Source organism: Lissotriton vulgaris, chromosome 11 (assembly GCF_964263255.1).
Source record: "Lissotriton vulgaris chromosome 11, aLisVul1.2, whole genome shotgun sequence".
Lineage (NCBI taxonomy): Eukaryota > Metazoa > Chordata > Amphibia > Caudata > Salamandridae > Lissotriton > Lissotriton vulgaris.
In genome coordinates this window covers 374,862,237-374,889,230 of record NC_141699.1, presented here as the reverse complement: position 1 = coordinate 374,889,230, position 26,994 = coordinate 374,862,237, and the positions used below count along the sequence as shown (strand labels likewise).

At 46.4% G+C, this 26,994-nt stretch overlaps 1 protein-coding gene across 1 annotated transcript in view; it reads left to right on the top strand.

The window, feature by feature from the left end:
• Window positions 1-7,010: 7,010 nt before the first annotated feature.
• Window positions 7,011-26,994, top strand: part of FAM178B (family with sequence similarity 178 member B) — a 2,784,983-nt gene continuing 2,764,999 nt past the window's right edge. The window contains exons 1-2 of the mRNA XM_086943356.1: window positions 7,011-7,193; window positions 8,416-8,474. Coding sequence (XP_086799482.1) covers window positions 8,422-8,474 — 53 coding nt within the window. The 5' untranslated portion in view covers window positions 7,011-7,193; window positions 8,416-8,421. The remainder of the gene's footprint in view (window positions 7,194-8,415; window positions 8,475-26,994) is intronic.

Below are 26,994 nucleotides of genomic sequence, written 5' to 3'. Positions count from 1 at the left end.
TTTGTTTTGACTCTGTAAAGGAGCTTTATTTGGTCCTCTTTTGCTTCCCTTCTCCCTGCTCGGTCTGAATTTATCTTATGTAAAAATCTGTAAAGGTATTATTCGTTGCCATGACTAACTTTATTTGCTTATATGATGTTATTTTTTTTGTCTCTTTTTCAAGCTTGAATATTTTTTTTTTTTTAAAAAACAGCTGTGTTTGGTACAAAACTGTTTACATTGATCATTTTATTGCTCTTTTTGCAATAAATGAATGAAAAACGGTATCATAACTCACAATCTGCTTCACAAAGCAAGCCCTCTAAACGGCTTGTTGGATGGATTTTAACAATTTAATCCCCCACCAAATCAACTAAAACAATATCATCAAACAAAACAGTATCAAAACTAAGGCTTGCTATCCTAAGGGCTAAGGCAAAGCAACCAATTATGGCTGCAATCACTTATACCTTGACACATAATAACCAACCTCTACCTCTGAATGCAGGGTCAAGACTGATTTGTATAAAGCTGGGAACAGACTGAGGGTGCTTGGTGTGCAAAAAAACAATGGACTGGGATGTGATCCAGAGTAATTGCAAGTGGCTGAGATTAATTCCAGCATTCCATTCATCACTATTTGTATTTACACAATGCAGTAACTGTTGAACATAATGATGAAGTAAGATAAGGGGCAGTTTTTAATGTGTTTAATATTTCAAGAGTATGCGTTCCCCTTGCTTTATAAGCCTTGCTTTATCAGTACATTTCTTTGCTTAAAAATGCGCCATTTGCCAATCTTTTTTCTCGTGAGAGGGACCTACCCTGGACCCCAGGTTTGTCCATTAAACGTGTTTGTGTCGCTCACTATATAAATTTCATGCCCAACATTTACGCCACACCCCTTTCAAATGTCATCAGCTGCCACTGCTTGGGAGGCTTTGTGATCGAATTCTTGGCTGCAATGAATTTTCAACTTTGTATGTATAAGCTAAAAAATAACATCATATAAACGTAGAATACCTGGCAGGGGTGGACTGGCCTAGAAATCTCGCAATGGCCGAAATGCTGGGCTGTCATGTTATTATGTTGACCAGTTTATGTATGTCTTTTGGTCTTTTTTTACTGTGTATTTCCCTAATATTACCACCAACATTGCCTACAGTAAGCATAAATGCATGCAGCTTCCCATACCTTGAAAAACACTAAACAGCAGGTCTTCAGAATTTCAAAAGTGGCCCGATGCAAAGGTGGACAACTTTATGAGCTAATTAGCTGATTTGTAAGCGGGAGTGAGGGAGCACTTTTATGTTGATGCCCTGGCCTATTTTTTGTTCCAGTCCTAACTGCTAGCTGTGCTTAACTGCTTTTATACAGAGGTCGAAGTGGGCGGAATCGGAGGAGTACAACATGCTCATGCTTTTTTGGTTTATGAGAAATTGCTCCCTACTGTTTTTTAAAAGGTAACTATCCCAGGACGGTTAATTCAGATAGTTGAAATGCTTCAGCTGCAGTGTCATTCATTGAGTCTCCTGTGTTGTTAAACTATTGCCGAACAGACAGCTAAACAAGCATTCCTGCCAGGGTGCTTGCTTGCCTGAAGGAAATGAAAATGTGTGCAAGTTAATTCTGCAAATTAAAAGGGTAATATGCAAATGTAAAGGATGGTTGGGAGTTGGTACTGGCTTTAATTAATAAATAGAAAAATAAAATTGATCGAATCACTCGAAGCTTTGTGATGAATGACAAAGATGTATTCTTTTTGAGTGGTAGTGCAAAGACTTCATAACTGAGCTGTGAAGTGCTTTTAATTGTAATTGTTTTTCTACAGTGCTTACTACACCTGATGAGGTGTTGAAAGGAGAGTTATTTAAAACAATGGCATTCGTACAGTCTTTGTATTACTAAAATCTATATTTTTGAGCACTTTTTTTAATCTTAAACCTTTTTGCTCATTTTTTATCAGCCTATCTTATACTGTGTGCATTCAGTTTTAAAATAATGACTTACATATTCACAGTGCTTTCTGTCGCCAACTGAACACGTAGTAGTAAACCCACACAGGTCACTATTCTCCACTGCACCAACCAGGTTTCAATTATTTGGCTCTCTGGTTACACACAGACCTCCTCTGTGCATTAACTACGAGGTTTCACAATGTACTACAGTGCATTTCCCACTAACAACTTTTTAAATTGATTTATCATTTAAGATTTGTGTTATTTTAAATGTAGCTACCTTGAGTGGAAAGACCAAAAACATTCAGAATATTTAGTTTTTTAGCCATGCCTTTGACCCCGTCCCCACGCTCACTGACCCTGCCCTATTACATGCATCATCCTTTTAATGCACTTCGAACGCTGTTTTTATATTACCTTGTAAATGTAAACAGTTCTTTTTAATTGAATCCCGACATTCTGAAATGGAAAATACGTATTAGTGCATTTACTGTGTAACTAATACAGTCCTGCCAAGCGTCACGCAACAGGTGTGACGCTCACACATTTCAGTGCGGTGATCCGCATTACCGCACTGAAATGCATTGTCACGCATTTTCCACCTGTGCAAGGGCGCTCCTGTGCCCGGGCTCTCAGCCTCTCTATGCTGTTCTCGAGAGGTGCTGCTCAGCCCAAGTGCCTAAACAGTTAATCAGACTGCAGCTCTCTCTGTAGTGGCTGAGAGCGGCGCGCTACAATGTATCAGTCTCTGCCAGGAGCTGCCTGCTGTCCGACTCCTGTGTTGCCTTGGAAACTAGAATGCGTAAATGGTGCGGCGCCGGCCCGGTGCGGGCCTACTAGTCTCACTCCTCATCATAGTCTGCAGGGGGGCCGGGCTGCCTTCTCAGCCGAGGCGCAACTGGAGCCAAATTTCGGAGGGGGCTAAGAAAACATTTCGGGGGGGGCTGAACCTTTAATCAGTAGGCAGAGTGGAGCTGCGGGGGCTCTTAGAAGGGGTGAAACAACTGCAAGGCCTAAATAATATTCAAATGGTCTTTTAAAGACCTGTGAAACGTTCGGGTGCGGCTCTGTGTGGGCCTGGGATCGGTCTCATCCCAGGCTGCCACACACGACGGGGGGGCCTGAAGCCCGGTGAGTCCAATGGGTGTTGCGCGTCTGCCTCTCAGTGAGTCGATTACTGCAGCTCAGAGCTGTCAATCACCGTGGCGCACCAGGGGGCCGGGATTAAATCCGGATGTGCCGGCCGCGGTAGTGCCGTCACGTCCAGAGGAACAAGGAAGAAGTGCAGAAGCGGCGGGGGGGATTAGAGAGTGCAGGCTGCGCACAAGACTCTTTCTCTCTCAGCCATGTGTTGAAGATGTAACATACATATTTGCCATGCTTAGTATGTTGTCTATTTCTTTCATGTGCGTCACGTAACCTCATCTCCGAATCCTAGGAGATTACTTATGTGACGTCACAGTGCTCGATTGTGAGATGCTGTCATCTCTGGCTGTTATCGCACCCTATCTGCTGGCTCCCTGTGGGCCCTTATTAGTGTATTAATAAGCCCATTACTTCATCGCATCTTGTCTTGCGTTATCCTACTTCCCCTCAATAATTGGCGACGAGGATGGGATGAACTACGAGGGCTCACAGGAGAAATGCTAGGAAAATAATATCGGGACGTCGGCAGAGGAAAATAATCATATAAATGAAGAAACTAAAGCGCAACTGGTAAAACGTGAACAATAACCAAAGCGGGAGAAAAAGTAAGTGGTTTGACTCACTGTTAGTGCCACGCATCGAAGCATAGCAGCGCGAAGGATCTTGTCAGGAGAGACGCGTGAGGCATGCTGGGTAGTGATGTAGGCACGGGCTGAGGTCGATGATTGGTTAAGAAGAACAGCATCGTCAGCAGGCACTATGAGCGCGTAGCCGCTTTGACAAACGAACTGAAACTGACAGGAATAACGTGGATAATAAAACTGAAAAAAGAAAATAAAGCGGCGCAGCAAATTAAAGCAGAGTATAATGCACGCATCGCGCTACGCACAGGAAACAGAAACGAAGTGATAGAGCGCTTTGGAAATTAAGCAAGAAAATAAATATGAGGAAATAAGCAGACAAATAAACCTTGGCAAAAACAAGAGGAAAGGTCGAAAGCACAGTATAATAAACAGCAGAAACATGGCACAAAGTAATAACATATGTGTGCCACCACTTTTTCTTGAGGAGCCAGGGAAGCCTGTCATGAAGTGGAAGAATTGGTTGAGGGCATTACTGGTGGCCTGCAATGGATACTGAGGTGAAAAAATACATAGACTGTTGTGAACAATGCTTAAAAGCAGATAAACACTGGAAGTTGAGGAAGGGAGAGTTACAAATGGTGGAGATTCCCAACGGTCCATGTCCAAAGTCGGAATAGACTTTGCAGGACCATTTAATGTATTGGAGGATGAGTGTAGACATATAATTGTACTGACTGATTACTATTCAAAGTGGGTGCACTATAAGTTTGTAAGTACTGTGACAACAAGCATTGTGATAAAATACTTAAAAGAGGTGTTTGACGTGGAAGGACAACCAAAAATCATTGTCTCTGACAAGGGAACACAGTTGGTGTCCAAGGAAATAATTGAATTTTTACAGCATGTTGGGATCAAACAAGAAAAAACACCTTTGTATAGTCCAAAGAGTAACGGACAGGTAGAGAGAGTGAACAAGTTCATAAAGGAGAGGATTCAATTGGCAGTTGCATCCAAATTAAATGTGAAAGATCCTATTCCTGAACAAATAAACACATTTAACAATACGCCAAATGACACAACAGGATATACACCATTTTTCTTAATGAGGGGAAGGAAGTGTAATAGTGTACTTACCCCTAAATTCAACAACTGGTTCAGAGAAGAGGTCACACAGGATGTGATAAATGACAAGGTGTTCAGGTTTAAGGAACGTATTGTTGAAAAACAAATAAGAACAAAGAGATATTCTGACCGGTCCAATAAAGCGGGAGAAAAGGAAATAGAACAAGGTGACTGGGTACTAGTCAGGAAACCTTTTAAAGCGTCAAAGGGTGAGTCTGTATATAGCAACCCTGTTAGGGTGTGTGAAGCATCCCGGGGAGCTGTGTGCACGGAAGGTAAAGGGTGGAGAAGCAAGGATGATGTTATTAAACTTAAGAAAGGTCAAGAAAAGATCATAATGAGAGGGAAGGATGATCAAGAGGGTAATCTGGATGATAGCATACTGGAGTGGGAAAATGTGACTGAAGACCATAGTCACCATGGCCCTGATGGTAACCCAATCACGGCCACGGGAAACAGGAATGCAATGGAGAAGTCCAGTGCAATGACTGACTTTAGTGTGGGTAACCCTATGGGTCCCCGACAGGGTGGAAGAAACCATAAGTGATCACAGCCCCAGAAGCAGCCACTCCTATGCAAAGACGAGGTCAGGGAGAGAAGTCAGAATGCCCAAACGTTTTGAGGATTTTGTAATTGAATGATACTTTCCATGATGTTGTTTCCATTTTTTGGTTTTGTGGGGAAAAAGGGAGATGTTGAAGATGTAACATACATATTTGCCATGCTTAGTATGTTGTCTATTTCTTTCATGCGCGTCACATAACGTCATCTCCGAATCCTAGGAGATTACTTATGTGACGTCACAGTGTTCGATTGTGAGATGCTGTTATCTCTGGCTGTTATCGCAACCTATCTGCTGGCTCCATGTGAGCCCTTATTACTGTATTAATAAACCCATTACTTCATCGCATCTTGTCTTGCGTTATCCTACTTCCCCTCAACACCATGGCCGCCCGCCGCGGCCGCCTGCGCTCCGCTAAGAACACTGCAGCTGCAGCAGCAGCCAGCTGCACCTTGACCACCTCCTGGCAGCTCAGCTGAGCCGGCGACAGTCAGCTCTGGCCACCAGGAGGACTGTGAGCGCGGCTGTGCCAGGCCCGGGGGCCCGGCGGTGGCTGAGGAGTGTCCCGTCGTCGTCGCATCGACTCATGGAGTGGACAGAGCTGAGCAGCCAGGCACTGGCAGAGTCAGAGTGGCCAGTGCACATCGTGGGCCGGGTCATGGGCAGGCAGCAGCAGGCTCAAGTAAGTGACAGTCAGTGTCCACGCTGCGCATGCGAGCCGACGCCAGCCAGTGTCACTAGGTTTTATTTATTTATTTTTATGTTATGCAGCAGTGTCGCCGTCACGCGGACAGTTACCCCGGGGTGTCAGAGAGCTTCACAATATAGGAACAGACAGTACTGATACATGAGGAGAAAATTATTATAAGACAACAAATTACAAAAACCAAACGTTAAGTTACATGAGGCAAAAGTGACAATTGTGAACAAACAAAATACAAGAGATAGCAAACGGTGCATTACAGGAGGAAAAAGTGGCATGTGTACAAGTTATAAAAGCATACAAAGTAACAAGTAGAGCCTATAATACTGCAATAAATGGCAGACACTCAAACCACAAGAACAAACGTTACATAGGCAATGGTGGCACTGGTGCAAGTGTCTAAAGCAAACAATATGTAGGAGGTATACGTTTCCCTTGTCTTAATTGCATTATTTTTGCTCGCGAGAAATCGTCACTCATTATTGTTGAAATGTTACTCATAATTTCACTCAAATTTTTAAAATGTCACACATGGCAATCTGAAACCTTGGCAGCTATGCTAATAACACCAAAATATAAATGTAGTGACAAAAATAAATGCAACCAATCGACTATCAATACCTTTGTACCACTGAGTGCTACCCTGTGTTGTAAACCCCATTCTAAAATAATGCACTGGCTACAAATATCCAGTGAATTTTTTGAACGAATAAAGGGCAAATGAAGAGCACCGAGCGTACGACTTCTCATTGGTCAAATACCGGGTTTTTGATTGGTAGAAGGTAACGCCAGTTGAGAGCTCGCGCACTCTCCAGAGACGCTAGTCTGGTTGGTCACGTACAGAGCAAATCAGCTGGTGATTGGTCGGTTTTGTTGTCGTTTGAATTTCCCGCAACGTGGGTTCGCGTGCTACAATCGAAGTGCTACTACTTTGCTAGTAAGGGGAAGTACAGAACTAAACAGGTGGAAAGAGGACACCCACAATGATAGCCGCCGTGAGGGGATAGCACTAAAGAAAGGATTAAAAGGAGACCAAAGAGGGGAAATGAAGTAACGAGTGTCCAGGGAGGGGCGGAGTCTTCAGAAAAAGTTAGACTGAGAAGAGACAGCGAAGGAAGAACGTCTGACAAAGCGAAAGGGTGAGGAGAGACATGAGACCTAAGGAGTGAGTGGGCTTTGATAAAACAGCGAGGAAGGTATTATGGAAAGAGAGGGTAAGGAACGGGAAATTTGAGAGTTAGAGAGGACCGGGCCGAGCCTCAAGAGAGATGCGAACCTGGTGAGAGAGTATTAGAGGCGAAGCTAAAGAAGAAGGGTAGGGACAAAGGAGGAAAGGGAGAAACTGGGACGGGGAGGGAGAAGTTGAGGAACAGGAGAGGGGAGGCTGAATAAAAGGACCAATAAAAAGGGGAGAGAGAAGAAAGGGAAGGCTAAGGAAAGAGATTGGTGACAATTGAAATAGTCACGTGTGAGCGGTAAAAAGTGGTTAATCTTGTCTAGGCTTGAAAAAACGGAGTTTATCTGTTTAGGGCGGGAAGCTGAGGAGAAAGAAGCGGCTAGAGTAGAGAAAGTATTTTCTAGGAGGGAGATGAAGTGCTGATGAGTAGAGGGCAAGGCCACAGGAGAGACAGAATAAATACAGAATTGGAGTGTGACAGGAGTGCTAGAAGGGAGACTAGCACCCAAAAAAAGAGAGGTCTCGCCATAGCTTACTGGTTTAAAGGTGGGTGCAGAGTACACTTCTAAAGTGCAGTTCTTGAATGTTGTCATTATGGCTTATCTTTAACACCCAGCTGTGACTCGGATCAGAATCTTGCCCTCTGACCTTTAGCATAGCCTTGTAACTTCTAGATAGGTTAGGCATCCACAGCAAAACTCCAGGCAGGTAATTTAGTCTTGGCACAGTGCCTCACCCTTCAGGTAGTTCATACACACTTTGATGTTTGGCTCATTTGTACAACTCATCCCACTGTAATGACATAACTTTTACCAACTATATTAGAGTCTCTGTATGCACCCTTCACCCCAGGGTACCTGTTGGATGAGCCTATTAAAACTCAAACTTCAGGGTGTTAACAGCATTATGTCGAAGTATGCATTTTGAGCACCCCTCAAAGTAACTGTAATTGTTTCTCCTAAATCTATGCCTACGGTCTTTGATTATAGGTTCTGAGATAGATTTCTGGAAGGTGATTCGTGTCCTCTTGAACTTTCTCTTGAAGGAAATGTAGTATTTTCCCTCTTCACTCATTCTGGATTGTACCACAGTCTGCCTCTACAAGAGGTCTGCTAACTCAATTTGCCTGAGCACCATACAGTTTGGCGACACTATCCTGACTGATCTTTCTTGTTATCTTTCAGCTTGACATGGAGAAGAAGAAACCCAATCCGGTAGGCAAAGGCAGGACATCCATTCAAAGGTAAGAACCACAGAACCCTCTTTTTCAATATTAATATGCAGACAAATGCATGCCCATAATATGATACAGAGCCAAATGAACAAAATTCCAAGCCAATCACAGGAGCCACTGAGAAAGCAAGAAGGACCCAAAGGTGGCCACCACTGGTCTTTCTGACTGTATCAGACTGAGTGCTGGTTAGTACTTCTAGAAGATTAGTAGCCTTTGACTGTGAGTCTTCCACAGTCACTGACTGGAGGGCGAGAATAGGCAGAGTATATGGTGGCAGTGGCTCCCTATAGGGGAGCTGATAGAGTCAGACAGTAGACTAAGTAGTACTGTGCCTCCGATTCTATATGGCTTTCAAGTGCTAACATACACTATGCTTACCAGTATCTTTTACAGCTCTTGGTGTAGATTTTATTTGAACTTTTCTCCTAATATGCTTACCAGTAACTGTTACATCTCTTCGTGTAGATTTTATTTTAACATTTCTCCTGACATTTAACCTCAAAGTCCATGCCTGTAGTGGGAAAATGAAGCGTCACATATAAAAATAGATTGGAAAAGACATTAGGGAACAGAATATTTTCTATAACTTGGCCATCAAAGTTATTCTCTGCTCTTGGGGTTAGCCCCACAAGTAAGCTGCAGTTCTGCATTAAGCAGGCCCCAGGATAGGAGATGATGAAAAGAAAGGTAACAAGGACAAAAATAGCATCAATTCCTTGTCTTATGACAACATGGGCAAGGAGGCATGGGATATCTCTTTCAGTTAGATCCCAAGCCAAGGTCGGATCAGCCTCATAGGTTGAACACGTTCTTGGAAGAGTGGTAGCGAAAGAAGAGCAAAAGTTTTGTTTCAGTTTTTTAGCAATGTGGGAGATCAGTGATAAAACAATACAATTAAACTGTAGCCCATTTTTACCTTCCCCACTCTTGGATGGTGGCTTCTGTTTACAGGAAGTGGTACCAGTCTGTACAAGAGTTGGACAAGAGTGGGATGTTAGTAATGGAGTGGTAGTGTATGGAAGAATGTGTGGATGGAATGTGAATGCTGGGGGATTCCAGTGGATGAACAGGGAGCAAGCTGGCACTGCTCTCTACCAATTGAACATATCTTATGGATATAAAGTATTGTCCACATGCCGTAACAATGGCAAAGAGGATGGGAGCGGTGTTGGCAGAGGCAGTGATATTGACAGAGCTGTAGATCCCTGCGTCCTGTGTTGGTCGTGTCATCGGAATATGAGAACCTGCACAAATTGCTGTTTACAGTGTCTGAGGCTCTGTGGCCGGGATGGAGAAGTGCAGGAGCCAGCAGCGGCATAGGAGGTGTTATGGCCGGAGTAGTTTCCCCGCAGTACAGCGCTTAGCCTTGCAGAGAGGATCAGAGGCGGGCAGACGGGAAGGAGTCGTGGCCTAGCGGTGTGACGCAGTAGTGTGGAAGAACTTGCAGCTGTGCCTGTGATGCAGCAACTTGGGAGGAGCCACAGCTGGATACTGTAGGAGAGTAGGGTCTGCTTCCTATGGTCAGCCCCACTTTTTGCTGTGATTCTCTGGTTTTTGACTTTAATGTGGCAGTGGGCCTGCTAATCATACCCACAGCCCAGCTGTTCTCTCTCTAAATTAATACCATGTACTTTAGGTACATACCAGATTGGTTACTGGGTCACCCCTGTGAGCCCCTGTATAGTGTACCCTAGGTACCCAGGGCATAGGTGCACCTTAGGCCTGCCAGGGGCTGCAGCATGTATTGTGCCACCCCTGGTTTGCCTTCCAAACTGACACCACAGGTCTGTTCACACAGCCTGGGTAAGGTGGTGTAATCACCCCTTACTCAGATATAGTATACCTATATCTACCTTTATATATAGACACATATACCCCTATAAGCCACTCCTATGGTAGGCCTCGACAATCCTGGAGACAGAGTGCTTGGTTTTATGTGAGAGGTTGCCCTAGCATGAGCTGAGCCCCTCTGCTGCTTTCGGAACCATCTCTTTATAGCTGTTCTATGATTTAGCTATACCATATACTCCTAAGTGCATTATAATCCACGCGGTTAATGCTAACTTTGGTTTGGCTTTATCAAAACATGTCATGTAAGGTGTCAAACACTTTGGAATACTACCCCCCCACCAGTCCTGGAGGCGGGGTAGCATCCCACCCTTCTAGAGTGAGAAGACATGTAGTTACTGCTTTACCCGGTTAAAGGGTAAACTGACCCTCAGCATCACAAAATGGATGCTGCTGCCACAGACACGAGTCTCACCTGCTTCTGGACGAAACTCCGGCAGGGAAGGCCTGGACAATAGGTTTCCTGTCCAGGAGTTGCCAGCACCTCCCCAGACAGGGTTTTGTGTATTAGGGCAGGGATGACTGCATCAGCAGATGCTTTTCTAGACACTGCCCGGGGCACACAAGGTGTTCCATGCATAGCCCGGTTCAAACCAGTTGCTGGGGCACTCCAGCCCTGATCTGGCGCGAAACTGGACAAAGGAAAATAGGTGTAACCACCCCTTTCTCAGGTCCACCCATAGGAGGGACCTAGTCAGGTAATCCAGCCCCTATTCCTAGTATGAGTATAGGAGCTGTGTCCCCAGGACTTTAGATTATCCTGGACGAATCTTTGAAAGACATATCTTGGACTTTCGACATTCCATTCTGACTGGAAGACGGAAGACATCTCCCTTGTGGTCAAGGAGTGACCACCCTGTGCAAACAGGCACCAACAGCAACTTCTCCGGTCTGCAGTTTCAAGGCTCCCGTCGGAACCCGAAGACTCTGCGATTCAAGAACTTGACTTCCAGACTTCTCTGACCCCGACCCACATCCACAGCAAAGCTGAGACCCGTGGCGGACACGAGAGACGTGGGACTGGACATCTTGGACATCCTGCATTTTGCTACCTGCACTCCTTTCCTGAAGCCTCAATAAGTTGTGCATTGGGTACGAGAAGCCACAGCCCCGAGCACCATTTGCACCGAAGCCCAGGCCCCCACACTCCGCGAGTGTCCCGTGAGCCCTGCCTTTGCATTGGAGCTCAACGCGTCTTCTCGGTTCCTTGCCCGTTGGCTAATGAGCCCCCTGAAGACGCCATCTTAAATTTAACTTGCTTTCCTGGTTGCTCCAGGCTTGCGTCAGCTTCCCTGAAAAAGAAAAGTGCCCCAGACCTTGCTGGTCTGCAACAGAGCCAATCTCGACATCCTGCGTGGGTTCCGGTTGCCAAGGCTTGTTGGGTCTAATCCGGATACCGACACCGCAGTCATCTAGATCCATTGTGGGACAGCTCAAATCCAGCGCCTGGTCAACATCGATGCCTCCTGGACCTCGTGGCTGAAGAGACAAACTCACCTTCTTCACCTTCAAGCACCCGACATCGCCTGGTTCCTTCCTGGTACCTTCCTGGTCACTGGCGAGTGACCCAGACTCTGTCCCCTCTGCTTTCAGGTTCTTCACATCACAGATCCATCTTTGGATCCACCTGGACACTTTTCCTCTGGTCGCCTGCAGCACTTCTTTGCAGCTCTCCATAGAAAACAACGACAAAACCCGACACAAAAAGACACCTATGTACCCGGCTTCCCTGGGTGAGGTAACACAAGTACTCCGGTGCTCCCGTGGGTCTTGACTCTCGAAGTGTCCTAGTTTAAAAGGGTTCGATCCTAGTCCATCCGGAAGTGTCCTTAAATTGCATATTTGTGACTTCTTCGTTTCCCATAGAAAGTCAATGGTAACCCGCGTCTGTGTTTAGACACTGCACGCGTCTCCCGTGGGCCTCCTACTTCCTAACCTTTCGTTGTTTAGTGTAGCTCCAGCGATTCCACAGGCCCCAGGCCTGCTTTCTGACTCTCACATGGTACTTATACCACTTTCTTAGTATATGGTTTGTGAGGCCCCTAAGGCATAACGTATACTGTGCAAATTATCGTATATTAACTGTGTGACTTGTATTGTATTTTGACCTCTGACCTCATAAAGAGTGCAGAAGGGTTGTGTTTAGATTAAATACATATATATTTGATATATACCTTGTGTGGTATCCTTTCATTTGGTATTCAAGAGATTATATATGGTAAAACAACTTGCTTAACTTGCCTACTGAAGTCTTAGCCTGAAGACTTCTGGTTCATGCTACCACTAGGATAGCTTTCTATAAGGGTGACTTTACAACCACCATCAATACGGGTCGATTAGACTGGCTCAAGGTGCCCACTAGAACTAGTGGACATCATATGCCGGGCTAACTTCTCACATTGGTGTGCAGCGGTTGGGATAAGAGCTTGCAAATTGTTTTACCAAATCATCTGAAAGATCTTATCAAGGTACCTGTTGGTATATATAAATCAAGTCTTATATATATATATATATACATAATTTCTACTGAACTTAGTAGTTATAGGTAGTAAGGGCTTAGCACATCCTGACTACAACTCCTAGAGAGGTTCTAGTAGGAAAACAAGTAGTGTAGGTAGGTGCACACACCACACCTCACTAGAAATGTCCTTGGAAGCTGGGCCTAGTGGGCCTCTGCCAGAAGACAACCAGAGGTTGCCTTCTAAGTTTGACACATTCTCTTTTCAGGAACTGAGAAGCTTGTGTGTGGTCAGAAGACTCAGACAAGGACAGAGTCCAACCTTTAACAACCTGGTAGATATCTTAGTGGCTCATGATGTAGAAAATGCATCAGACCCAGGTAACCAAGGTAGTAGAGAGGGGGGCCATCCCTCCACAGAGGAGAATATGTTATGTTATGTTATGTTACAAACTTTTGTATTGCGCACAGCTGCCCCAGCTAAGGGGCGTCCTGGCGCATGGCAGATAAAAATGCAACACCACAGGAAACATAACAGAAAGGAGGAAAGTGATTTATTAAAACAAAAAAGTTTTTAAGACTTTGCGAAAGACTAAAAGATCGCCTAACAGCCGCATCTCTACAGGAAGGGAGTTCCAGAGCTCGGCTGCTCTGACCCGGAAAGAACGGCCACCGACCCGACACAGTCTGTATCGGGGAATCACAGTAAGTGCTTGGCCCAGGGATCTCAGGGGCCGAGTAGGCACATACCAAGACAGAAGGTCCGCAAGAATTGGGGGACCTACCCCCCTCAAAATCTTGAACGCCACACACAGCACTTTAAACTGAATTCTGGCCCTGATAGGCAACCAGTGCAGTGATCTCAATGTGCTGGAGACAGAACAAGTTCGAGGTAGGCCAACAATAGCTCTCGCCGCAGCGTTCTGGACGCGTTGAAGGCGGGTGACCTCAGCCACATTGGACCCTACAAGAAGAGAGCTGGCATAGTCCAGGCGAGATAACACTGTAGCCTGGACTATCAGCTGCCTGGTGCGATGGTCAAAAAACTTCAGAACAGGGCGAAGCGACCGTAAGATACCAAAGCGGTTTTCTTCGTGTGGCCTACATAGCTGAGGGAGGGATCCATCCATACTCCTAAGTTCTTTAATTCCGTGACCGGAAGGGGGGCCGGCCCCAGCTCCGTGGGCCACCACCTGCCCCCCCATAGCTCCGATCTCTTGCCGACGATCATGATCTCTGTTTTCTTAGCGTTGAGCTGGAGACAGTTGTTCTTCATCCAGCTCGCCACCGCCCTAAGTCCACTCTGAAACCTGGGGGCATCCCGGTCCGCATCCCCGCTGATCGTAACCGCTAGCTGAGTGTCGTCAGCATATGAGACCATAGTCATACCCCATTGCTTGACGACCTCAGCCAGCGGTCTCACGTAAAGATTAAACAACGTGGGACTCAGCGAGGATCCTTGCGGCACCCCCTGTTTCAAAGGATGGAATTGAGACTGGAACGGTGGGATGGCAACGCTAAAGAAACGATCGTCTAGAAAAGACCGGAACCACTGGAGGGCAGGTCCACCCAGCCCAATCTCCTCCAGGCGATGCAACAGGATAGGATGCGAGACAGAATCAAACGCGGCGCTCAGGTCCAATAAGACGAGCGCCACTGTCTGTCCCGCATCCATCACCGTGCGAAGGTGTTCAGCCATGGAGAGGAGGGCGGTCTCCGTGCTGTGTCCAGCACGGAACCCATTCTGGGTGGGATCCAAGATGTTAGCATGGATAAGGTGAGCCGAAAGAACTTTGTTGACATGGGCCTCCAACACTTTGGTCGGCCACGGAAGCAAGGAGATGGGCCGGTAGTTTTCGGGTTTATCTGGATCCAGGGACGGCTTCTTCAAAATGGGAGAAACCACCGCCCGCTTCCAGCTAGCGGGTACCGTGCTTGACTCCAACGAGATGTTAATCAAGGAGTGAACCACGGCCCGTCCCACAAACGACTGCTCTCTAAAAAGAGTCGCTGTAAGCGGATCAGCGGGGGACCCTGATTTGACCTGCTGAGCCAGGAGGTCAAACCCCCCTGATGTCAGCGGGGGCAGCACGTGCAAGGTGGAAACTCCATAGATGTTGATCGGGGGCTCAACTGGAGGCCCTGTACAAGGGAACGTCCGATAGATGTTTTGGACCTTTTCCAGAAAAAACCGAGCAAGAGCCTCACAGTGAGTGGTGGACCCAGTCGTCGTAGTACAGGCACGCTTTGCCAAGAGATCCTTCATCACTTTAAAGATGGTTTTAGAGGGGTTGGAGCTGTTGCCGAATTCAGCAGCATAATAAGCTGCCCGAGCTCGGCAAACAGCCCGATGGTATATTTTGACGGAGGCGAGATAAATAGCTTTTTTCCCGCTATCGTACGCCTTCCGCCAAGCCCTCTCCGCTCGCCTACAACTACCCTTGAGCGTACGTAAGGCGCCGTCGTACCACGGACTAGAGTCCCTGGAGCTGACTTTACAAGCTGGAAATTGGAATAAGGGCGTCAAGCGCCTTGGAGATCCAGGAGCAGAACTTCTCGTAACCTGAATCAACCATCGTCAGATGTTCTAAAGGCTCCTCGGCGAGGACACGATGTAAGTCCTCCAGCCGTAATTTACTCCAATGCCGCCTTGTGACCAGCTTTGCCGGGGGAATAGTAATCATTCCCGGCAAAGGGGTACAGATGGTAACCAAAGAGTGGTCCGTCCAGCCAAGAGGTGTAACGGCGGAGACAGCAGCATCTGCCAAATTAGTGAAAAAAGGATCTAAGGTATGGCCGCCTGTATGGGTAGGCTGTCGAACCATTTGCACCAGTTGAAGGGCCTCCAGGTCAGCAAGAATACCGCTAACCGAGGGGGTGTTAAGGTTCTCAAAATGTAAGTTGAATACTGGGGAAGATCCAGTGGCCTCTGATGAGGAAGTGGATGCTGACCAGGAAGAGGTCGATGAACCTGACCTGGGCAACACAGGACTATCTGGAGGTAGAGAGGGCCATGGTAGGCCCCCTTCTAACCTTCCATATAGGCCTAACAGTAGAAACAGTAGAACAGAAGGCACAGATCACTTTTCAGTGGTTCTGAGCATTCTGATGCCTCAGTAGGGTCCAATGCCTCTGCTCTGAGGAGGATGCCTTTCCCCTCAGAGAAGAGAGCATGAAGCTAGGATGAGAGAGGCCAAGCTTAGGATCAAGAGGCAAGAAGTTACCCTTAAAAAAGAGACCCTAGCTCTTGAAAGAGAGAAGAAATTGTGTGGGCTAGAGCCCACTGGTGGCAGCATAATTCATAGAGATAGGGAAAGGTCTCATGATAATAGAAACATGAAACAGATTGTCCCTCCCTATCAGATTGGGGATGAAATCCACAAATGGATAACTGCTTTGGAGAGGACTTGCAAAGTACAGCAGGTATCCCAAAGTCAGTGGGCAGCAATATTGTGGCTCTCATTTTCAGATAAAGGCAGAGATAAGCTCCTAACAGTTAATGAACATGATGCTGACAGCTACTATGTCCTGAAGAGTGCTTTGATAGATGGGTTTGGCCTAACCACTGAGCAGTACAGGTTGCTGTTCAGGGATACCCAAAAGACACAGTTTCAGGACTGGACTGATTTTGTAGATTGTGCTACTAAGGCTCTGGAAGGCTGGTTGCTGGGCAGTAAAATAAGTGACTATACAGGATTGTATAACCTTATTATGAGAAAACAAATTCTTAACAACTGTCAAAACCAGTTATTGCATCAGCACTTGGTTGACTAATCTGACCTCTCCTCAAGAATTGGGAAAGAAGGCAGACAAGTGGGTCAGAACCAGGGTGAAGCAGAAGGTACAGAACCAAGGTGGTGATCAGAAGAAGCAAGACCAAAAGGGTGGGGAGAAAGCAAAAAATCAGAAGTCTTCTCAAGGTCCCCAAAAAGCTCCAAATGGTGGGGGTTCCCAACAATCTAAGAAGAAAAAAGGCCCAAAGAAGCCATGGTGCACGTTTTGTAAAATAAATACTCACTGGACCAGTGATTACACCAAGAAGGAGTCAGCTCCAGCCACCATTGCCCCTAAGACAACTGTTCCCCCCAGTTCTGCTCCAAGTGGTGGTTCTCAACAGAAGGGTTTAGTAGGGTTAACCCTGGGAACTGAGAGGCCTTGTCAGAATACCAACTCAAGCTGTTTAGATCTGTGATGGGGACACAATTCTCTCCTCTACTGTGAGTCCCAATAACTTGGGCAAGTACAGACAAACTATTTTAATTAATGACAAAGTGGCTCAGGCCTACAGGGACACATGTTCTAGTGTCACAATGGTGACGCCTCGCTTTGTGGACCCTGGACAGATCATACTAGGTGAAAATTACCTAGTGTTGGACTTGGCCCTTTTCCCCAAAATTTTTCGCTATTCACCCCCCTATTTTAGGACGTCCCCCCCATGGTGAAGAAATGTGTAAGCCATGTGTGGAGTGAGATGTCAAGTGTAATGTGATGCAATGGTGTGCACACCTGTAATACCCCTATTGTAAACATGCACCTTACTGAAATTACGCTTTTAAAATGGATGCCATGGCTGTGTGTTGTGCCACCTGACTGCAGTGGGTTAGCGTTCTAGTTGTTTGGTACCCAGCCATCCCAGCATTTGGAGGGAAAGCCTGGCACCCAGGTTGCTCTATTCCTCCCCCTGAGCCAATTAGAACCAGTTCCCCAGAGGCTTCTAGAAGCTTCTGGCACTGCATGGTAGGTGGGGTGAGGGGCGAATAAGTAAGGGGGCTGTGCCACCATGTGCTCAGTCAGAGCAGGGACAGGAACTTGAGGGGACCTGCTGCCAGGGGGTACCGCCACTTGGGCCTGTGTGCTGGACCCTGCACCCAACTAAAACCCCTCCCTGTCCTGATGAGTACCCACTGACTGCTGACCTTGCCCAGTAGTGCCTGCTGCTCTGCTACCTGGCCCCTGAAGAGAGAAGTGTTGTATAGTTCCTATATTCCCAATAGGCTCTGCGCATTGGAATAACATAAACAATAGCTTAGACATAGGACTGAGGTCGACTAGGTCTCTATTGAATATGTTAGACTTAATTGTGTGTGCCAGCTAGCTCAGAGGTCACTAGAAACTTTCTCGAGTATACAAGAAGGCGTTTAGCTTTCCTGAATAGACAAGAAGGGATTTTCTTCTGACAACCATATCACATGACAACTTTGTTCCCCCTGCAATAAGGAATATATCTCTAGAGCCGCGGAAACAATAGATAGCTATTTTACTCAGTCAATCGTGCATGCTTCGTTTCACCAGAAATGCAGAGAAATAGAGAGACGGGCGTTTTCAATAAAAGGATTATTCATTGAGCAGTCTTCTTTCTCATGCAAGAGAAATGAATTGCCACAATTGCAATACTTGTCATAAAGTAAAGTGCGTACAGTAAATGGAGTATTATGAAATAATACTGTAAAAGCATTTATATGGTTTCTAAGCCATAAGATACTTAAAATGGATAAAATAATGACTAAACATACTCAACTGGTGTTTCTAAGATACGCCTACCCCAGTGTACCTAACCTAAGCCTAGTACAGGGAAGGAGTAAATGAGTTACAGTTTTTGCCAAGTATCTGAATCAAGAATTCTCTATGGGTCTAATAAGTTCTGTACCTTGGGTATAGAATGAAGGAGGTCTTGTATCTCTCTCTCTCAGGACTCGATCTCCCAGAAACCTGCGAGGGTGTCGGGGAAACACTGGAGCTGGATTTTCTCGGCAGGTGAAAAGACAGCGTCTCTCTCAGTGCGTCAGCAGGGAGGGTCGGCTTCCTTCGGCACTCGCATCAGCTGGGCGTCGGGCAAGTAGATAGCCGATCTGCTCCAAACCACCGTGTGTTTGCTTAAGGCAGATGCTGGTATATTTATACCTGGAAGGTGCCGAGTTTGACGTAAGGTTGGACATAAGACGTCACTAAGAACTGGCAGTTCTTTCAGGACTCAGGAGTTCTAGGACAAATCAAAACAGAAGCAGGGGAAATTCCCGGGCTGCTGGAGGCTTGGTTTGTTTAAGAACGCGTTGTACTTTCTAGGAGTCTATGGGAGTAGCCTTGCCGTATTTGGACTGTATTGGCTTTGACTTAATATGGATATGATTCTTATGCCTTTATAAGGATATGATTTATAATAACCACACAAGGGCATAAATCAGGAATATTTAATTAGGGTCCTAGATACATTCACAACAGAAGGAGCGCTACCCATGGGCCCTGACTGCTGGCAAACGCCTGGATGAGAAGAGCGCGTTATCTGCCTGCTGACTAGCGCTTGGAGGGTGCAGCGCTATATCCCCAGCACCAGAGGATAGGAGCGCTTCCACCCCAATCTGCGACGCCGGGCTTGGTAGCCCTGGATGAGGGCTGCCTTTGGTCTGTCAGGGGAAGAGGAGCTGAGGCCTACAGCGCTGGATTGAGGGGATCGAGCCCCCTTTCGCGGTGTTACTGAAGCGCTGCCAACCCCTAGGCGCTGTGGGGCCAAGAAGAACTGTTTTATTGGAAAGCGCTGTACCTGCAAAGCTATAATGCCTAAGCGCTATCTTGGCCCAGGACTTGTGTAGATTGCTGTTGTCTGACCTGTGACCCCTGCGCTGGGCTCCTACTGCGCTATCCCCTAAGCGCTTTGTGGCCGCATGTGTGCTGAGTTCGGAAACACCGAGGGTGCCCATCCCGAGTAGTGGCGGCGCTTCATGCAGATTTAATGAGCGGGTGCCCACCCGCCTATCGGCGCACTTTGATCTGGCCGCAAATCACCGCCACAGCCCAGGGCAAGGAAAAAGGAGAAGCGCTGAAGTGGGGAGCTCACCGCCGCTGCCATGAGTGTGTCTGAGGTCCGTCATCACCGCCGCGGCCCGGGGGAAGTAGGGGGGGGGGGGGGTGTGCCTGCCTGCGCTGTCCTGTGCTGGCTGGAAGCACTCGGGCCGTAAATCACCGCCGCGGCCCGACGTCATGCCAGGAAGGTGCCCACTGCTCACCGAGGCCTCTGCTGCGTTCACCGAGGCCTGGGGAGGGCCGCCGCAGAGTTACGGAAGGCTGCCCTGGGCCTGTTAAGGCAGCGTGGGAGGCGTACATGATCAGGGCGCCGGCCGTGTCATTGTCCGCGCCCCCTGAACGCCGCGCTGCCATTGGCGGGCGGAGCCGAGCCCACCAGAAGCCGCAGCTCTATTGGACCGGCTGCCGGCTCCCGCTGACGACCGCTACCGGATTGGGCCGGGACTGCAAGATGAGCCAAGAGGGGGTCCCCGGCCGAAGAGAGCCTGGTGTGTGGCTTCTCCCCCTCGCAACACCAGAAAGAAAGCCGCTCCGGCCCAGCCAGAGCCCGAGAGAAGCAGAGAGGCGGGCCGACTGAGGTAGGGGCGCCCTGCATCGCCCTGAGCTGTCCGGGTGAGTTGTGGGGCTTGGGGCTGTGCCAGGGGAAGGCCCCTTTGAGAAAGAGACGGAGGCATCCCCGGGGGCTCCTGGGGTCCCGAGGAGCTCACGAACCCGGCCCCTCCCAAGGGCTACTGCTGGAGCCTGGGGTGAGAACACGACTGCCGCAGCCCACCTGAGTTCAATAGTTAACTATTTGCCCAGAGAGTTAAGGGATGATGCACCCCTAGTGGCTCCAATGTGCTACTTACTGGTTTAATGAGTTCCCCATAGGTTGTACACCTGTAGCCTAGGTGTTGCCCCTAAAGAATGTGGGCGTAGACAATGTTAATGATGCCAGGCTCATGCTAAGCATGTTACTGTGGTGATATTTGTGCGTCTGTTGAATTATTGCAAAGTTCCCCTGGTACGAGGAATGTTTTATATTGAAAGTGGTCTATGAAATGTGTTATAATGCAACCAGTCCTATGAAAGGCTAACTTTAACGGAATCTGCAGGGGAATTGCTACTGCGCCATGTTGAGGCTTTATGGGATCTCCTGAAATGTTCCCCTGTGTGATGGTAGTGTTGCATTTTCTTGATCCATTCCATTTGATGCCTTTATTATTTGGGTATGTTGTTGCCTAGCTTGCTCATACAGGACAGCAAGGTATTCACAGTCCTATTGCCTGAAGTTTGAGAAATGCTCCCTACTCGCAGTGCCTAGGGTGTATGTCCTGCTAAGAGGCTTTATGGCAGGTGTTCCTGCCTGATGTTAATGCGGACTGCCGATGAGTTTTCATGCCAAATGATAATGCTTTATGTTTTTCTATTACAGCATTGCAACTGATGGACTTATCTTTTTCCTTCAACCATTATCCTTTCCCAAGGGTTCTGGCAGCGGCCCGATTGGCCCTGCCCTGTACATAATACCCATTGTATATATTGCCCTGGTGCCAGTTTGCGCAGTATAGTGATAATTGTGATTACCTGTGTAGGTTTGGTACAATACACAAGTTATTCTTTTTCACCAAAACTGGTGTTGTGTCTCTTTTTGTGGTGTGCCTTGTGTGTCGTCTGTGTGTACTGCGTGGATGCTTCACACATGTCCTCAGGAGTTTTGCCTGCCTGCTCTGCACCATGCTACCCCCGTAGAATTGGCTACTACCATTTCTAACATTGTTGGTGAGCAGTGGGATAGGACTTATGTTTGTGCAATACCACAGCGACAACAGGTTACACTGCAAATTGAGCTTTGAAAAGTATTCAAAGTTTTCATGGGGATTATTGTGTTTTTTCTGATTATTGTTCCTCCTAAAAGTGATTTTGAACTGTGTCCCCCTGTTGCACTGTGGGTGGTGTGACCCGTGTGTACCTGGCCAGGATGGGGTTGGTTTATGATGAGGATTACCTCATGGAGTACACCGAGCAGGAAGTGTTGTATTTCTGCAGAGAGAGAGAGGGATACCCCCAGTAGGCGACATTCACAGGAAGCTGTTTCTCTATGAGGCCCTAAAGAGGGGGGAACCCTTAGAGCCCTGTGGGGACCTTTCTGATTACCCCTCTGCGTATTTAAAGGGTGGATTTGGTGAAGACCATAGGGAGGGATCCCAGTCCATATCCCTGGAGGGTGGTGACTCTGAGGAGGAGGAGGAGGAAGAAATTGATAGGGGGGAGACGCCAGTAGCTAATGAGGACACCATAGTTAGGGAGTCCCGCGCTGGGTCCAGTCCCAGGGGCACTGCCCCATCCCTTTCCCTGTCCCCAGAAGAGTGGGTAGATAGGAGGGAAGAAAGGGAACATCAGGTGATGCCGGAGAAGCTCAGGTTGGAGCATGCCAGGGAATTAGCGCAGCTGAGGGTGGAAGAAAGGAGGCTAGAGACAGAGAAGGTCCCAGCGCTGGAGAGGATGGGGAGGCGGAGAGCGCCTTTGCCAGGGAGAGACTAGCTCAGGTGGGTAGGTTGTCCCCTGAGAGTCGTTTTTGTGGTCTGGATTCACCAGTGAGGGTGGGATCCAGTGGTGGCAGCGAGAGTGGTTCCAGTGCAGGGCGTCCCACTCCCAAAGCCCAGGAGACTGAAGAACCAAATATTTACAATACTCCTTCTCAGGGGTCTTACCAATAAGTAGTCCATTCAAAAGTGGCAAAGAAATCAACAGAGAATCTGAAATATGAAAAGACATCTTTATTATAATTAATTGTGAGGCTCTGTCGCCCAGTCACACATAAAGCAACTGGATGAGGGAGTCTGTCTGCATGGCCTACGCACAGGCCTTTTATACAAAATATTGTGCCCTCGGCACACATATTCCTGCTTTGAAGTGCATTATGTTGGAGATTCCCAGGACGTGCACACAAAGCTCCACTTTCAAGATAAGTCCAGGCCATAAAAGGATCGCACACATGCTTGGTTTCCTGTTCATTCAGGCCGGACAAACCCATCATAAAACCTTCAACCCAGATCGATGAACATGTCTTAAAGAAAAGGCAGAAACAGATGGGAAGGAAATAGAGGATTGGGAATGGTGGGCCATAAAGTTGGACACGTCCTGCTCTTTGATCTTTATTGTGCCAGCTGCTGAACAAGGAACTGGCTTGGCGAGGTTAGCCTCAAGCAACAGGGTCAGCTTTCGTCAGGTCATGCAGAAGCCAGCACAAACCCATGCTAAGGTTATGTCCTTTAAATGCTTGCTCTGCCATGGTGAGAGCCTACTGTAAGGGCAATGCATAACATGGCTGCTATTCACAAGATGGAACCCAAGTGTTCAATACAAAACCTTCAAATGCACAATGAATCCATTGGTATAACATGATGAAAATACTCATGCATACCGCATTTGTCATTTGCGGTTCACTGATACCAAATTCATAACAGAATCATGATATTTTAAACACAGGTTCAGAATTTTCAGATCCACAGAGCATCCTTTTGCCCTTACATAGGCAATAACCTATACTCATGCTAATCTGAGTCCATGTCTATAGTCATCACTAGCTGGGGTTGATGTAGAAACTGTACAAAAGAAATTATCAGTAAACTCTGACCTAACTAGTTCATGTTCAGGTAAAATATGAAAGTCATGTGAAGAAACAGTAGAAAAAGAAAGCGTAATTCCTCAATACAATCTCCATTTTCTAATGTCGCTCACACAATCTTGATAGAGTACTTCAGCTGTGATTATTAGCAGGTCATAGGGACACTGCAAGTCCTGCAGACCTATTGCCACTACTCAGGTCACAAACTGAACCGTTGGTACTCCTACGTGACCCTGCAACTGGCAAATGGTAACCAATCAAAAATTTAACAAAAAACCATAATACAATTTCAGAAAAAGCAAGAGAAAAAGAAAAACAAAAGTCAAATGCAAAATACTTGCACAATCCTAAGCAGAAAGCAAATCCTAGAATTATCTAATAACATTTTATATAGCTTCCTATGCATTTCAGTAATTCATTATATGTTTAAGTGAAACAATGGTGTTCCTGATCAATGCTCTCAGATGAAAAAGGGATACTCTTCCACAGAGAGTGGACTTTATTCTGCTTTGACATCAAAAGGTGAGATGTGTGGGGGGAAACATGGCGGCAGTCGGCTGACTGCAGCAGTGCTCCGCTCCTTCTCGTCCTTGGATGCTGTGCTGACTAATAATTAGAGCGTGACTCGCCAGCTCTTTAACTCTCAAAATTTGGCTTTTGAAACTCCGATATACCGAACCTTCGGTTTTCATGGCTTTCACTTGGTTTTCATGTCATTCTACCGTAAGTGCACTTCGCTAAACTCACTACTCGATGTGTCGAGTTGTTCTTGTTAGGACCAGCGGTCTGGAGGCAGGACACGGCAGCTCCAGCAATCACGGCGGCGTACGAGGTAGTGAACGCCCAACACACTGCGAGCCCCCACCTGCGCTGCATCCATGGAGGCGAGCCGCCGCTGAGTTGCACAAACTGAAACGCGCTCGAAGTCTCTACGGGATTGTACACACAAGCGGAGCTCCCCGTTTTTTGGGCATTGGAATTCTCGTTTTGCCAGCTGCTGAACCGCAGGAAAACTTTGCTTTTCGATGCAAGGGCATTGCCTCAATAGATGGAAACTCCAAGTTAATCACAGTAAGTGGAGCTTGTATAAGTGTGAATGTACGATTTGAAAGCGGTGCTTGCTGCGCTTCTTTCTGCCAAACTCAGGCATACATGAGTGCTGCGGAGTCAGTTAGGAAACTAAGAGGGAAAGGCGCAACTAAGGTCTCAGTGGGGGCTGTAGTATCTCGTAGGAAGAGAGGGAAGAGCGTACTTCAAGATATTGCAGAGAAAACTGATAAGAAGGTTCCTGAGACAGTGAAAAGCCCGCAGTCAGATCAAGAATCTTCCTCATATCTCTCAGTTGAGGTGAAAACAAAAAGGGGAAGAAAACGTACCAAGGCTAAACCCTCTGCAGCTCCTATTCCCAGAGTGACCCCCTCCTTGCGCTCATATTTTAAAGTGGTTCCTCAGATTTTGAACCTTGAGAGAGAGCAATTTCAGCCAAGCAGCAGCACTTCCAATTTTGGTTTCGAGACGATGGAAAATCTAGAGGCCGCGCAGCCACCCAAGACACCATCTATTCTAGTTGAAAACCATGCTACCAGCATCGGTCTGCCTCACGCTGCACAAGCAGAGGAGACTCCATCGGCAGAGATTGACTTGGAAAGCTCAGAATTTAAAAATACTACGGGTCAAGCCACAATAGATGATGAAAATTTAGTAGCAGTGGCAGTGGACGAAGTGCTATTACCTAAGCATACAGTAGCTGATAGAGGCGATGCAGGCGATGCAGTCAGGAACCCTATCGACAATATCAATTTCGAAGATAATTTCGAGGCTGAGATATTTTCTGAAACCTCCTCGGGCACGTCAAAAGAGTTAAGTGAAGAGGTGGGTTCTGGCGTAGAGACAGTGTCTGTTGCATCTATACACGCAATGTTTGCGGCGTTATCTGCAGAGATCAAACAAGGATTTGCAGAGTCAGCCTCTAATCAGAGGGAGATAAGAAGTTTTTGCGAGTCTCTCGATGAGAGATTAGGCAACCTGACGTTAAGAACTCAAGCTTTGGAGGAGACAGTGGGCCAAATATCAATGAGAGCAGAAGGCACTATGGAGGATATTGTAAAGCTTAGGAAAGAAGACCAGGCACTCTCTGAAAGATTGGAGACTTTAGAAAACAATGCAAGAAGGTGTAATATACGCATTTTGAATATCCCGGAAGGAAGCGAAGGGGAGGTTATTAAGAGTTATATTATTACCTTATTAAAAGAAACTCTAAATCTTTCTCAAACTACTGAAGAGCTAGCAGCGGAAATTCAGCGCATACACCGAGATCCTTTCAGACGCAACACTCAGAGGACCAAGCCTAGAAAGATTCTCGTTAATTTCCATACTTACTCCGTAAAAGAACATATTTTGAACCAGGCTCTTAAGCTTAAGTCACAGGCTTACAAAGGCTATAATTTTCAGATCCGCTCTGATCTGTCTCGCTTCACCCTGGACAAACAATGGGGGCTTGGACAAAGGATGGACGCTTTCCGCAAACTAGGCGCGACAGTACAGATGGGCTTCCCTGCATCCCTTAAAATCATGATCGATAACAAAATGCACAACATCAGATCAGTGCAAGCTGCTGATGACCTCTTACTGTCTCTCGGCAATAAGAAACAAAGAGAGTGACACCAAGTTCGGAGGAGATAACACTAATTAATATCTTCGTGAGTAACACCCCACAATTGTTGGGTAGCTGTCATGTGGTTACATAATGTAAAGTCTAATAAATGATACTGACAAGCTCATAAAGCTTATCCCAAAAAAAAAATATATATATATATAAAAACATTAAACGTACGGGGGAATAAAGCATTGACAAAAAAAAAACATATCAAAACATACAAAAAAAAAAATAAAAAAAAAAATAAAAAAATTTGGTGGGGTAAGAAAGTCCAAAAAAATAAAATAAATAAATAAAATAAAAAAACAAAAATCACATAACTTCACTTACATTATTAGTAATTAAGTCAACTATAAAGTAAACGGTGAGCCACTTTGTAGATACTAAAGGCACATAGCGACGAGATGGGGAAGAGCTAGGGGCACTTACTTCCGGAAGTTTTCCGGTTGGTGAGTACGGGGTTTTCCCAGGGTGGGTTCAGGGGGGGGGAATGGGGAGGTAAAGGGACACAATTATATTTCTGGAAAAAAGCTCCAATCGTTTTTTGTAAATATTTTTCTTAACATTATGGTTTTTTCTCATCCTAAGCTATATAGCAATAATTTTTCTGAATTTTCCAGCTTCTCTTTCTTACAGTCAGCCTTAATAAGTGACCTATGGCTAATCTAAAAATATTATCCTGGAATGTTAATGGTCTTCGCACCAGACCGCGGGCTAACAAAATTATGCAGTATCTCCGTGACTGCGATGCGGGGATCATTATCCTCCAGGAAACGCATTTAACTGAGACTGAAATGCTTGATCTGGTTCATAGAAATAGATGGATAGAATTAGCTATTTCAACAACACAAGGCTCCAACACAAGGGGGGTTTCGATTATATTCAAAAAATCAGTGGTATTTAAATTAAGACACCAGAAAGTAGACTCCGGAGGGAGATGGGCTATTGTAGCAGTAGAATTAGGCGACACTAAGCTAACTCTTGTAGGATATTACGGTCCCAACATAGACGACCCCTCAGTATTAGAAACCCTTTTTAGCCATCTGCTTAATTTTCCTGACCCTGTTATTATAGCAGGGGATTTCAACATAACTTTAAATCCACTTTTGGATAAATCACCTAATAGTAGGCAGAAAACCATCTCTAAATCTAGAAACTG